We start from the raw sequence: 14,009 nt of genomic DNA, 5'->3' as shown, positions 1-14,009 counted from the left end.
CATACTGCACGCTGAAATCGTACAGATGCTAGGGCATCCCACTTCTCAAGAGTCTACAACATTCCTAATTTACACTATAAAGTAAAAGAGCACCAGCTATTGGGAAATGAAGAGCCTGCTCCTTGCCCCAAATCCTTCATTTTGGCATTCCATCTGTGTCTGCATTCCCAACATCAACAGATTTTTGTATTCACTTACTTTGTGGTTTGTCTGTTTTAAGACAAGCATTTAAACATCTTCAGACTATACAGCAAATCAAGAATCAGAAGACGACTTCCAAAATACACCTGCTCTTTCAGAAAGCCCAAAGGAAAAGGCACACAACAAAGCACGTGTCACAGAACATGCCGTGTCTAACGCAAACACCAATGACCCTGTATCCGATACCAAGAGGATCAAGAGACACAAAATCAAAAGAAAGTAACACAAAACTGTGCATCTAATTCCAGACACCTGTAGTTTAATGACGTTTCACAACAAGGTAAGCATTGCTGTGATTCATTTGAACTTGAAAAGCAGTTATTACCAGTTTCCGCAAATCAACATACGCTAAAATATCTGAAAGCAGTTCTGTGAACACTTAAGCCAAGTTTTCCTTTTCGGTCATTTTATTCTAATGTGAAACACGAAGAAACAAGCACCCAAATAAATCCAATAGAGTATGAAACTTTAATAAAAGTTGTTTAAAAAACAAAGAGCAAAATTTTAAAAATAAACTGAAAAGCTTGACTCCTAATCACACATTCCACCATCAGCAAGAGTACTTTCAGACCTTCAAAGAGGAGAAGAAACAAAACCAAAGATCTGCTGTTGAAACATTACTCCCAAAGACTGTGGAAACGCATAACATGAAGCTTCAGAGACAGACAGCTTTATTAACAGGAGGCTTAATTTGAAACAGTATATACAAATCACATGACTTTTCCAAAGTTGGGACCACCTAGTAACCTGTCAAAACAAAATTATGCTCATGAATTACAGAAGCATCTGTGTAATGCAACCACCTCTTCATTGAAGTACACCTTTATACAATCCTTCCACACATTCCTGTACTGGGGGATCCTCTCAGGATGCAGCGCCGCACAGGTTTCCAAAGCTCTCCTACACACCACGGGAATAAAACTGTTGCCACTTGCACCTCTCAATTTTGCCTGACCATACACTTCAGTGTTCCATGATAGGCAACACCAAAAGGCACTGTTTTTCCTTGTCCAAAAGTAATAATGAAAAAAGATAGGAGAAAAAAAAAAAAAAAAACAAAAACCAACAACAACAACAACAAAACAGTTTAAGGATTGCTATGTTTAAGTACAATGATTTGCAGGGAATAGTGGGATTTTTCAGGCAATGCCCCAATCTGAAAAATGTATCATCCGCCAAAGCAAGGATGAACCAAAAATTTCTATCCTTGTCACTTGTGCAATTCTTTCCTTTCCAATTTTCCATGAAAGGGTTTTACTGTACAGCAAAGAAAATCGCAACTCTTTACAGACTCTGAATACAACAACAGCACAAGTTTATTGCAAAAATATATAGTAAACTCCGTATCTTCAAGTTTTGGAGAAAAATAAATTTTTATCTCTCAATTCACCCATAGCAGTAATTCATGACAGAGTTGCTGAAGATAAAAGCTTCTTTCACATATAAACTAATTTAAAACGTTAGCTGGACTCCAATCTTCAACTAATAATCACCACTTTGGTTCTCTTAGCAGAGCCTCTATGCAAGGAGTTCAAGAGACACGTGAGAAATACAACATCAGTATCCAGCTAGTGCCAAAGATCCTATCCCAAGTGATTCATGTGATCCTAACAAATCAAGCTACTTAAACAATAATGAGCATTTTCAAATTGTTACTTCTGCTGCAAATGTTTTAAACGTACTATAAAACTCATATAATGTTCGAGGTTAGCTATACTCGTGGCAAAAGTCTTATTCTGCACAGTTATAATTGCAATATATAAATAACTAAAGGTTATTCCACAAAGAACAGCTTGAATTTTACAGAACAATTCCGCTCATACTTATAGGAATTAGTTTGGTAGACACATCAGCAATGGGCATAATTCAACTGTTCACACAGTGAGAATCTTGGAAAAAATAAAAATACATACACAAAACAATTAATCTGCGTACACTCAGAATTCGTTCAGTTGCAGAGTAAAATCAGGACTTTAAACAAAGCTTTGACCTGTAAACAAAGCAAATTCAGCCAGCTTTTAACCAAATCTAGAATAGCTATCTATTTTACAATGGCTTGCAAGAGCACTCACTGAAGAGCTTCACTGACTTCATCTATTTCCCTTATCCGAAACTACAAAAAACCAGCCGAGGTTCCTTGATAAGCACTGTGTCCAGCATAGCTCACCAAACTTCTATGATGAAAAATAACCTGCCTACCTTCTCCACGCATTTGTACAGGAAAATCCACTGCGCATGTATCCTTGCAGTGCTTCTTCTGTCACGGCTAACACAGTGCTCTGCCTTATCAAAACAAGTCTGGTTTACAACTTAAACAATCCACAGGTTCTATCCTGGAAATACTATAAAAACCAATCCAGATGCATTTATCACAGCACTATGAATACCTATTCTACAACTACTCCATATTAACAGCTACCCTAAAACAAGCTTTACTTTTCTTGAGCCTATAGGCCTGTCATTTAAATCAACAACTGCTGCCATCGCTTCATCACGAGACTCAAATGCAACCATAGCTTCTCCCGTGGGCATGCCTTTTTCATTGTATTTTAAGCACACTGAACCAGGAATCACTTGGTAACCATAAAAGAAATCCAAAATTTCATCCACTGAAACAGTGAAGGGCATATTTTGCACTTTAATGACGGTTGGTCCTGGCTTCCCAGATCCCGTTCCAAAACCCGGGGGTCCACTAATATGTATATTTCCCGGTCCGGGTCCAAACGCGGGAGGCCCACCTAAATGCCCAAGACTGCCAGCAATTCCTGGAGGACCACCAGCAAAGCCAGGGGGCCCACTTAAATTGCCAGGACCATTACCAAAACTCTGAGGGCCCCCTCCAAAACCCGATGGCCCACTCAAATTAGCAGGACCGCCTGCAAAACCTGGGACCTCGATACCCGCACTGGGCAAGCCAGCGCTTGCAACCGCAGGTATTCCTGGCCTAGCATCAGGAAAGCCACCTATCCCAGGTGGTGGCAGAGGCGGACCAAACGTTCCAGACCCACTAAAATTACCGGGGAAACTGAAGGGAGGACCGTTGTTTGCATCTTTAGGATTTCCTCCCAGGAAGGCATGCTCATCCCCAGCAGGGGGCTGCGCTCCGGGCACAGCTGCGTTTCCTTGTATCGGTATTTTCAGGATCTTTTTCCCTTGAGACGGTGGATTTCTCTCAATATCTCTCATTTCTTCTACAGTAATTAAACGTAAAACAACATCTCTTCCATTCAGCTTTTTACGGTGCAAACGCTCTGCTTTACGAGCATCGTCTTCAGCTTTGAACTGAACCAGTGCTTGTCCTAAACCTTGCCCATTATTATCAACAAGAATTTGTACAGCATTTTCTTCTACGGCCAGTCCCTCTAGAAACTGAAGAATTTCCATTTTGGTTATATTGTATGGAATATTAGATATATGAGCACACAATTTTGGTGAGCTTGACTCTGCCTCAGCATTCATGATAATTTCTCTCTGGTCATAGTTGAAATTCTGCAACCTTTTACGAATCAGATCTATCTTTTCTAACATCGCCTTTTTAGTAATTGGATGAACTTGAATAAAACGATTCCCTATGTACTGCTTATGATGACACAAAGCTGCTTTGTAATCAGCTTCATTCCTGAACTCCACAAAACCCTCTCCAATTGCCTTTCCATTAGGTCCATAAGCAATATAGATGCTGTCTTCAACTATATCCAGCTTCTTAAAAAAATCTATCACATGCTTGTTCTCCGACTCAAAGGGAAGACCTTTCAAATAAACACAGAAACCCTGTTCGTGGGGAGATCGCGACCGTGACCTTTTCTGTCCGCTGGGAGATTTGGACCTAGGATGAGGCTGTGGAGGAGGAGGGTGTGGTTGCCCAGAGGGGCCCATGGTTTGCTTGAACGTTATGTGGCCTCCGGCAGCCACCCACTGTCTCTCTGTTGCAGGACTAACTTCAACATACCGCTGAATCATCAGCATTCTGTTTCGTTTCAGTGCTTCAAATGTATCTTGAGGAGAAAAAAATTTGACTAGTCCATTTCCATTATTTCGACCTACATGATCCTTCAGCATATGGATCGCATCCACACGGAGCCCAAGGAAAAATTCTTTCACATCAGATTCTGTTGCAGAAAAGGGCATTCCGTGAATGCTGACGTATAAATCATCTGGATTGATTGGAATTGGTTTGACGCTACTTTGAGAATTCATCTGGATAGGATTTACAGGATTCATGGGACCAATAAACAATGGATTCAAGCCGCTGTTCATATTCACTGCTGCTCCAGACCCATTCATTCCAGTGGGTAAAGGTGCTACGGGCGGAGGATTCAGAGGAGGCATTCCTGATATGGGAGGTATAGGTGTCATTGGGGGTACTGGGGGCACAGGGGGTATTGGTGGAACTGGAGGAACAGGAGGCAGTGTGGGTACAGGAGGAGGAACAGGAATTGGAGGAATAGAAGGCATTGGTGGCAAAGACGGCATAGCTGGAATAGGAGGGATCGGTGGAGGAGGTACTGTGTTCATCGGGGATGCTGTACTGGGTATAGTTGAGCTAAACGTGGGGCTACCAAAAGTACTCCCAAGATTTGGAGGTGCAGTCCCCATACCGGCAGTAGAAAACGTGGATATGTTTTTATTGCTCTCATGCACAGTAGTAGAAGCTGTTACTACGCTAGGAGAAGGATTATTAAAGTTAGGTACAGTAGTAGGCAAGTTTACCCTTCCACTCATCCCAGAACTAGGAGGTGGTCCCGACCTGCTAGCATTTGCTGGCGGCATATCTAGATTAGCAGTTTCAAAACGTCTACGGCTGAGCTCTATCATGTTTTGCATTTCAGTTTTACTGCTCAGTAACAGTGTCACTTTTGACCCTTTAATTGTACCACCTGTGCGCATCATACCAAGCCTTGCATCTTCATCAGTGGCAAAAACGATGAAAGCCTCACCCAGTTCACCCCCTACAATATGCACGCCCCCATCAGGAATGGTCAATCCAGAGAAGAAGTGGCGAATGTCCATGGTCCCCGCCACAATCGGGAGACCTTGCAAGCGGATGACCACAGCCATGCTGCGCTGAAACAACACACACCTGCAGATGAGAAAAGGCAACGGCTATGTCAGACTACTGTTTATGGCACCATGCAATTACCTACAGACACCATCTACTATATTTGTTTACATACTCCTAACAACATCTTGTAAAAATTAAGCATGTTCATATTCCAAGTTCCTTGTTCATGTTTACTTCCCATAGATTGAAGTATTAAGCATTAACCAACTTAATTCATGTACATTTTGCACTAGAAATTCCGAAATATCTTACACCAAGACCCACAAGTATCAGTGCAAAAAGTGAAAATGATAACCAAAGGGGAAAAAATGCACCTGGGGAACAGCAAAGATCAGAAGTATCATATCCATGTCTGAATACTTAATGGAACATTTATTTACCCAAGCAAACAATGTCAAATTAGCATACTGATATAACTGATAAGGTATTCACTGTACCTGGCAGAGTGACTGGCAAAATTTCTGCACTACTACAGGCAATAAACGGTTCTCTTTTCCATTTAGGGAGGGATTTTATCTCCTGCCAGGTGATAAGGGCTGAGAATACACAGTAAGTTACAAACAGAAACTCAGTATGGACACCAGTGTGAATCACACATCCTGATGAGGGCCATCCAGATTTTTCTCCTACCAAAAGCAGGAGGCCTAGTGGACAGTAAAACCAGCAGCTGTAAGCTGGACCAAGACATTCTGTGACTTCACAGAGCACTCCTGAACTAGATTAACATGTATGCACCTCCTAGCTAGACAGCTGGCCTTTAAACCTTCCAGAATGAAGGAGTAACTTTTTAATAGTTGTAGACACGTTGTCTAAGATTACACTTTAAGTCTCTGGCACAAGTAAATTACTTCCAGCTCTCCAGCTGAGGCTAGTGGAAGATTAATATCAATCCCGACCCCCTGAGGTCACATCAGCAGTTCAGGATAAGAAAACTAAGTAATTCTCACTTATTCTCGACATGCCTTCTCTCAAGCCTCTAAAAGCATCATAACAATACCAACACAGTAATTCTCCAGTTCAGAAGGCAGACTCTTACTTATCTAAACACTGCCAGCAGTACCTCGTTTCCATCTGAACCACTTCACCTCTTCCTGACCTCCCAGAGCACAGGCCAGTTCAGTAAATGTATGCAAGAGCTCTAAGGCTCCCATTAGTCACATATAAATGGTGTTAGAATACTCATTAGGCCTTTGAAATCGAGAATGAACCAGATGACACAAAGCAACAACAGGAGGCAGAGCACCACCAAAGAGACCCTCTTTTGGCAACATACCAAAGTTTGACGACTGACAGCTAGCACTCAGCTCTGGTATTCCTTAAGTACAGCATCCCAGCATTACAGCCAGATTTCACCCAGCTATGTTTGCATGCCTAAGCCTTCTAGCAAGCTTAGCATAGAAGCACCTGAAATGGATCCTAAACTACTAGATAAAGCCATTATCCAGCAACTTAACATGACATAAGGCTGAACTCAGTACTTAATTAAATTAAAATTAATTACTCTACACAAAAGGAACAGTTCTTTGGTTTGCATGACAGGACTTCACGTTTCTCAAATGGAGTAATGGACTTTTGTTGCCCATCAAGCAGAGTTAACCTCTCCCACACACTAACGACCTTGTGTAACATACAGCATTACAGCATTACACGGCAGGAGCCAGGCAATAAGGTCACCTGTCCCTCAAGCAAACAGCAGAGAAGCCCCCAGCAAAGTGTCAGCTCTGTGGCTGCACCCATTGCAAACAAGCACCTGACCCCTCAGCTGGGCCAACCTGAGCAAGAGAACTCAGCTTCCACAATGAATATGAAAACGTGACAAATCAAATCAACCTCTACAGACCACCAGGAAACCCACTTCTTCACCAGGGTGGTGCAGCAACAGGAAAATACAAACTCAGCCTCAAGGATTCTTTTTTGAAAACCAACTTTCCCTACTCCCAGCAAGGTAACTAACGAAACACATGGCATCCATCTCTTCTGGGCACCTTATATTTAATAATGTTCACTGCTCAATCATCTTCCAACAGCAACAAGAAAGAGATCTGTGTGAAAAATAAACAGAACAAAGAAGGAACTACCTATGCTAAGTACACATCCAAGAAATCACATGAGGCTTTTTGCACTACTAAAACTGCAGTGTTTTTCAATGATTCTGCAGTTTTCAATTTGCCCAATATCAACAGCCATCTCTGAAGCTGAAGAGAAAAGGAAAATCCTGCATAATTGAAGGAGGCCACGCTAACTGCAATTGCAAAACATTCATTTACCTCAATCTGCTACAGGATCGCTTTCTAATTAGACGATCCACAGGCAACCAAGCGGTATCAAAATATCCCTTGTTTAGCACCTACACTTTGAAAACCAGGATAGTAACAGTGCTAACAGTAAAACTTGTATGTTCTGTATCTGTTACACAAAGGAATTCATTTCCGAAGCTTTTTAAGCATCACAACTCAGACACTTCAAGTTTCTCCTGTTTAGTGGAAGATTACTTTCTTGTGGTCACTTCCTTACGACAACCTGACACAGCTGTGAGTAAAACATCAGCAAACTTTCTTCCCAGATGCGCTGCTGCAGAAGGCACACGGTCAGAGCTGACAGCCCGCAGGCAGCCATGTTTCCTGGCGGTTCTGGGAACCCGGCCCAGAAGGCAAATTAACAGATAAGGCTACAGCAAGAACTCTGAAGACTTCAAGCATTCAAAGATTCATAAAGCTTCTGGGATAACGCAAGTGTCTCAATCTCACATTATATTCAAATCTTCATTAGAAGTGATAAAAAGTATCCAAGTTTCGTTACTAAGCACGCTATTTTAGGCTCACTATATAGTTATTGCAAAAACACCACAAATAGCTGCTTAGGAACAGACTTGCCAAAAACACCAATGGTAATGACCTCAGCCTAACTAATTCCACATGCGATACAAAACAAGTGCTCAGTATTAAGCAAAAGCTAATGGTGGCATGACATAAATAAAAAATTAAGGACTAAGTCAAATATTTCTGGCAATAAGTATTTTATTAACTCAAAACATAACTGCTGCAAAATTTATCAGGATTTCAGTGCTTTTTAAAAAAGCATTAATTTCGCTTCTATGGTTTACAGAAGAAAAAAATCATCAGGCAGTAACAAAAGGGTCAAATTCCACATTTGTAGGTCAGTTTTATTTCAAGGTGCACTTAAGAGACAATAAGCGACTTGTGCCAACTTTCACACTAACCCTAACAGCACAGCCTGCTCACGTACTGCCATCTTTGCTTCCTAAAGAGCAACACGGGTGCAGGGACAGCATCATCCAGAGGGGATTCTGCCCGCTGCCGGGCGCTGCGCCAGGCTGTCAGAGCTGCTCCTCCTCAGCTGTTTCACTGTTACTCACGTACCTGAGATTTTCTTTCACAGTCTGTATCCCAAAGTTATGCTAGGAACAAGCCATCCCCAACAACAACTCGAGGTCAGAAGGGGAAAGTAAACGCCTCCCTACGATTAACCCAAGTCATTTGATGAATCTTGACAGACAGCATTTTCAACATGCTCTTAAAACGCTGATGTCAGACTAGAGAAGAGTGCACAAGACGGCAATGTTACTTCCGCCTATGTGCTGGTCAGTAAAACAAGCAGGAGAGCTGGGTCACAAGCATGAACTGACACAATTAACACAAGAGCAGTATTTCAAGATGCATGATTCTTTTAACATCAAGGCAGGTTTAGAAGATTCAATTCAGTCCCTGGAGCATTAATGCACAACACCTATATGGCACACACAAGAACTGGAACAATGTTCTAGCTGTAGGAAGATTTTAAAAGATCCACACTAAGACTGCCCAGCAATACCTACAACTGCAGGCTAGAGGATTTCTTCATTGTTATTCTTAACATACTTTTTTATGCTAAAGTTAACCTATTAGATTAGGAAGGATTTGAATTAGCTCAGAAATGACTGTCTGATACTTTTAAATTCTGCAAACCTTAATCAGAGCCAGTTACTATAAGCTTCCACACTCCAATAGCTGGAGACGAGCAGAGCTGCAGCCTGCAGAGAGCTAGTTACGTTTCCAAACAGAGCAAACTAACTGGGAGAGCGTTACAGACTGCCACACACTGATGAAATGACAAAACCTGAGTATGACAGAAAACTATCCTGTGAGCACACCGCTGCCAGAAGGACCGCCACCAGTGGGAGTCCACAGAAAAAGACCACCTACGGATGACCCAAATGTTTCGATATCGAGTCAGGGATTCCAGAAGCTTCAATTATTTATTAAGATACACTCAATATGCATAAAAAAGAAATCTTCAATTCGAAGTCTCTTACCTGCAAAGACAGATGTTTTTTTCTTAACAAGTAGCAGAAGCCAAGCCAATCCTGTGGGCAACCAATTAAAACCAACTTTTAGACTGCAATAAAGAATAAATGGAGGCAAAAATCAATGCAGGCAACACAACAGCAGTAACAGTCCACAAAGAACTGTGTATACAGAAAGTTCAAACCTGCAACCACCACAAGGAACTGTGACATACAACAGACAAGATTAAGAGTGCATTTTCTAATACCTTCTGCCTGTATTTCAATAATTGCTTTTCAGTTCCTGTACAGTTCGGGATGTGAATATACCTTTGGCAAAGAACAGAGCAAGAACCACAAAAGATTTGAAGAATCCTTCAAGTTTCCCCATTTCCAACAGTTGATCAATTCACTCAAAAGCAAAGATTAGAACGCAAATACTTGACAATTCCAAATTCTCACAACCCCTCGCTCCATCGATAACACCAGCAGTCCTTTCTCCAACTGTGCATTTTCTTATTCCAACAGAGCAACACAAGTCACATCTCAACATCTCCCTACCGGCCCTCCCCAGGAGCCAAGCCAAACAATGGAAGCAGGCACTGCTCAGAGCCACCTCCAGCCAGCACCTGCACAAGGCTCCATGCTGATGTACGGTACTCTCATTGGTAATCTGCTGTTTCATAATCCATATCCTGACCAAACGCCCAGGTTTCTCATCCTTGAAAGTAGAAAATGTTTTCCTGGGATTGCAACTCAGTAGAAAAATGAGAGAGAGAGCTGAGCATTTTGCAATGCAACACATATTTGGTATTTTAAAGAAGGAATGGAAAACCTCCTCCTCTTTCAACACTTCACATACAATCTCATACTGAAGATTTCCTTCCCTGGAACGTTATCCATAAAAGTATTACTCCAAGAACAAACACCTGTCTGCTCCTCAGACAACCCAAACATGCAGTTTGCTGTTACGAGCATCATTATCAAAATGAAATGACAAAGAAACGCAGCTAAACTATCCACAAACTCCCTGGCAGAAAGAATCAAGACGAGCAGATAACGCACAGATCTTCAAAGACGTTTACCAGCAGGCTTACAAATAAAAAGATACAACTATACTTTTCAGATTTTTATTTAAAAAGTGTATAAAAAATTAAGACTGGCTTTTCATTACAACCTTAAGAAACATCAGGCAATCCTACAGTGAAGGGATTCAATTATATTCTCTCATATCTTGCAGTTTCAATTAGTAGTTTACAAGGCAGGTAAGAACGTAACCACCTGAAAACCAGTTTCATGTAAGACCACATCTGCTTCCAGGAACAGATAAATCTTATGAGCACAAGGAACATTCTCCAGAAAAAACATTTCAAATACTTCCAGTACAGCAACCACAGCACTACAGGTGCCCCTTTCCACAACAAGCTGATGACCCATAGAGGACTAAGCAAACACGCTATGAGGGCAGACACGACGTACACCAAACCAAGCAGCACACCTCAGAAAAGGTACAAAGCTCTGCATTTAAACTTTCCACAAAACATTATTTCTGTTCACAACTCCGAATCCTCTCAGAGAGCACCCATCTCTCTCCTAAAGATGCCCAGCCTCACGTGGAGGAGCACAGCAGGGAGGCAAGCACTGACCAGAGGGCAGGCGTCCCCCACAACACCAACACCGTACCTCTGCGCACCTCCGGGGCTCCACAACACCTCGCGGGCTACACGCCAACAGCCACTGCCATCCACTGCCACGGCACGCCCGATGCGGGGCCCTCGCAGGAGTCCACCGAGGAGCCAACAGCCGGTTGTCCTGCCTAGCACCGGCAAAACGAGGCGGGTAAAAAAGTCACTAAGAAGAATGGGCAACGTCAGGAACGGCTGGTGAAACAAGAGCCGAGAGATTTTTCCCTACAAAGTTCAGAGGCTGCAGGCGGGGGGAGCCACTGCGATACCTGCCGTCGCAGAGCTGATTCTTTTACTAACGACAAAAGGTCTTAAGCGACTGCGCAGAGTCTCCCTGGCACTTATGGGGAGGGGGGGGGGACCTCGAGGGCGAGCAGCAGAGCCCTCCTTCCCAGCAACACGGGGAGCGATCGCCCCGCTCCGCCCCCCGAGGCCGCGGAACCCCGCCGCGCCCGGCCCCGCGCCGCCTCCTCAGCAGCCCGCGCTGCCGCCCCGCCGCCACACAGCCCCGCGCGCACAGCCGCGAGGTGCCGGGGCCGGGCCGGGCCGCGTCGCTCCCCCAGCTGCCCGCACGGCTCCGCGGGCCGCGGCGAAAGGCGGTGTGCTGGGGCGCGGCCCCAGGCCCCCCCAGCCTCTGTACGGCCACAGAGAGCGACGCCCGCTCGGCGCTGCGCTCCGCTCCCCTTTGTGCGCGGGGCCGCGTGTAGCCGCGCCCGCCCGCCCGCCCGCCCGGCCTCCCTCCCCTCACCTCGCCGCGGGCCCGCGACGCGGGGCGGGCGGTCAGTCGGCGCGGGCCCGGCCCGCTCGGGCGCTTCCGCGCTCTTACCGAGGGATCTGTACGGGAATAAAGGGTTAAGAACGGCGCTACACCGCCCGCGGGCCCCGCTCCGCGCCGAGCCCAGCGCCACCGACCGCGCAGCGCCACAAAATGGCCGCCTCGCTGCGGCGCCGCCACCCGCCGCCAGGGAAGGGCGGGGCTACGGGCCCGGCGGAAGGAGGAGGGCGGGGCTTCCCCTCCGCAGCGCCCCCTGCGGCCGTCCCGCTGTGTGCCATGGCGCATGCGCAGCGCGGTTGGCGCCTGGCGGCGGGAGGTGCGGCTGTGGAGGGTGGGTGTGCCGCGACGTTACCACAGCCGGGGGTGGTGCGGAGTTCGCGGCTGAACCGAGCGCCGTCAGACCTGTAGCGCACGATGCGTGTCGGCGGCTCTGGTACAATAGTGTATATTGATAATATGCTGAGTTTTCTGGAAATTAACGGTGGTACAGGTGAGCAGAAGGGTTATTGCTGAGTAAACGGGGGCATCAGATCGGCGACGGGCATGGAGCCCTGGGGCAACGAGCTGCCCCGAGTCAGGGCCCTTTGTGTTGTAAATCCCCTTCGCTGTATTCGCCCTTAAACTTCTTGCTGTGCACACACCCAGAGCTCACCCTGACAGCAGCACAGCGGGGCTCCTCCGACACCACTGTGTGTGGAACGGGCTGCTCCAGCTCTCATTTCTAACAGAAAATAAACATAACCGGCACCGTCTGGTGCACGGAACAAACACGGTCACATGGCAACGTTTGGATTCGACAGAGCAATCCGCATTGGCATCCAGCAGCAGGCTTGCTGTGACTGGCAGAGACCTGCTTGCCCAGCACCCACCAGGGGCTGCAGGAGCACAGGGCCCAGGCAGAGCACATTGCTTTTGCTGCAGCAACGACCCTTCAGCAGGTAGGGGTAGGGCAACAGAAGGGCAGTGCTGAACACTGGAAGAAAACTAGGAACGCTGGTCTTCTGTGCAACACATTGAGTCACATCATCGCTTTGTGCTGTTGAAACAAAGCCTGCATGAAAGATTTCACGATTTGCAGAAGTTAGAAGGGTCTGCCCAGAGCAGTGCATCCAGCACCACATCCAGGTGGCTTCTGAAGACCTCCAAGGAGGAAACTCCACAACCTTTCCAGGCAACCCATGTCACTCGTACAGCACAGAAGTGCTTCATAACATTCAGAAGGAACCTCCTCATCTGTCGGTTTGTGCCCATCGCTTCTTGCCCATCTCTGGGTATCACTGAACAGAGCCTGGCTCCATCCTCTGCATTCTCACTTCAGGTGTTTTGGACACTGATGAGACTCTCTCTTCTCCAGGCCGAGCAATCCCACCTCCCTCAGCCACTCCTCACAGGTGAAGTGCCCTAGTCCCTTAATAAACATGTGACATTTGCTGCACAAACTAGAAAAAAAACAACAACCCTACAATCGATGTAATCCTCCTTAGCTTTTTCCTAGACTGTATCCATACCAAATCTACAAAAGGTGCTGCTGAGGGAGTCCCTACACCCCAGCCAGCTGCTGCAGGTTAACAGCATCCCTGCATATTGAAGCCAGCACCTCAAACGTTATAGTTCAGCTGGAGCACAGATGTCTGTGATTAGGATTACCTCCAAAGAGCAGACCTCAGTGTCTTCTCAGTCATAGCCAAACACTTGTAGGAACTGAATTAAATGTTACCTCCAGAACACTTGAAGAAAATATGTTTGTAGTGTGGATTAAAAGGAACACAAACCTGGGCCGCTATTAGGAGCATGCCAATTGGCCAAGGGTACCCAAGACAAGTTGGCAGCATGATGCAGTCAGACACCAACAGCAGGGAAAAGAAAGCAGTACAGTGCCTCTGAAAAGCAAAGAGCCAGTAGGCAGGTCAAAGAAACAAGGACCACTGGTAACAATGTCCTACGTGCACCCTCGCATCGTGCATATGAGAGAAAGCAGAGAAAATGATATTGTAAGAATGTGAT

At 45.4% G+C, this 14,009-nt stretch overlaps 2 protein-coding genes across 6 annotated transcripts in view; both read right to left on the bottom strand.

Moving 5' to 3' along the window:
- Positions 1–12,189, bottom strand: part of CPNE1 (copine 1) — a 42,378-nt gene extending 30,189 nt beyond the window's left edge. Inside the window, exons 1-2 of one of the 4 annotated variants that reach the window (XM_072350599.1) lie at positions 12,057–12,131; positions 9,576–9,626 (exon numbers count right to left, since the gene is read on the bottom strand). The gene's annotated coding sequence lies outside the window, so the exon portion shown is untranslated. Of the gene's footprint in view, positions 1–9,575; positions 9,659–11,978 lie in introns of all 4 variants that reach the window. The other 3 variants (XM_072350596.1, XM_072350595.1, XM_072350597.1) reach the window with 3 other exon arrangements.
- RBM12 (RNA binding motif protein 12) lies at positions 653–12,139 on the bottom strand. 2 transcript variants are annotated; one of them, XM_072350594.1, is made up of 3 exons: positions 12,057–12,139; positions 9,576–9,626; positions 653–5,281 (listed from the first exon to the last, which is right to left on the bottom strand). In XM_072350594.1, exon 3 carries the CDS (start codon positions 5,257–5,259, stop codon positions 2,617–2,619), a length of 2,643 nt encoding a protein of 880 aa, XP_072206695.1. In that variant the 5' UTR covers positions 5,260–5,281; positions 9,576–9,626; positions 12,057–12,139; the 3' UTR covers positions 653–2,616. The 2 variants fall into 2 exon arrangements, with proteins under 2 accessions (XP_072206695.1, XP_072206694.1); XM_072350593.1 differs by having other exon boundaries at positions 9,576–9,658; positions 12,057–12,109.
- Positions 12,190–14,009: the final 1,820 nt, after the last annotated feature.

Source organism: Excalfactoria chinensis, chromosome 15 (assembly GCF_039878825.1).
Source record: "Excalfactoria chinensis isolate bCotChi1 chromosome 15, bCotChi1.hap2, whole genome shotgun sequence".
Taxonomy (NCBI): Eukaryota; Metazoa; Chordata; class Aves; order Galliformes; family Phasianidae; genus Excalfactoria; species Excalfactoria chinensis.
The sequence above is the reverse complement of the archived record's forward strand: the minus strand, read 5'-3'. Positions and strand labels throughout refer to the sequence as shown.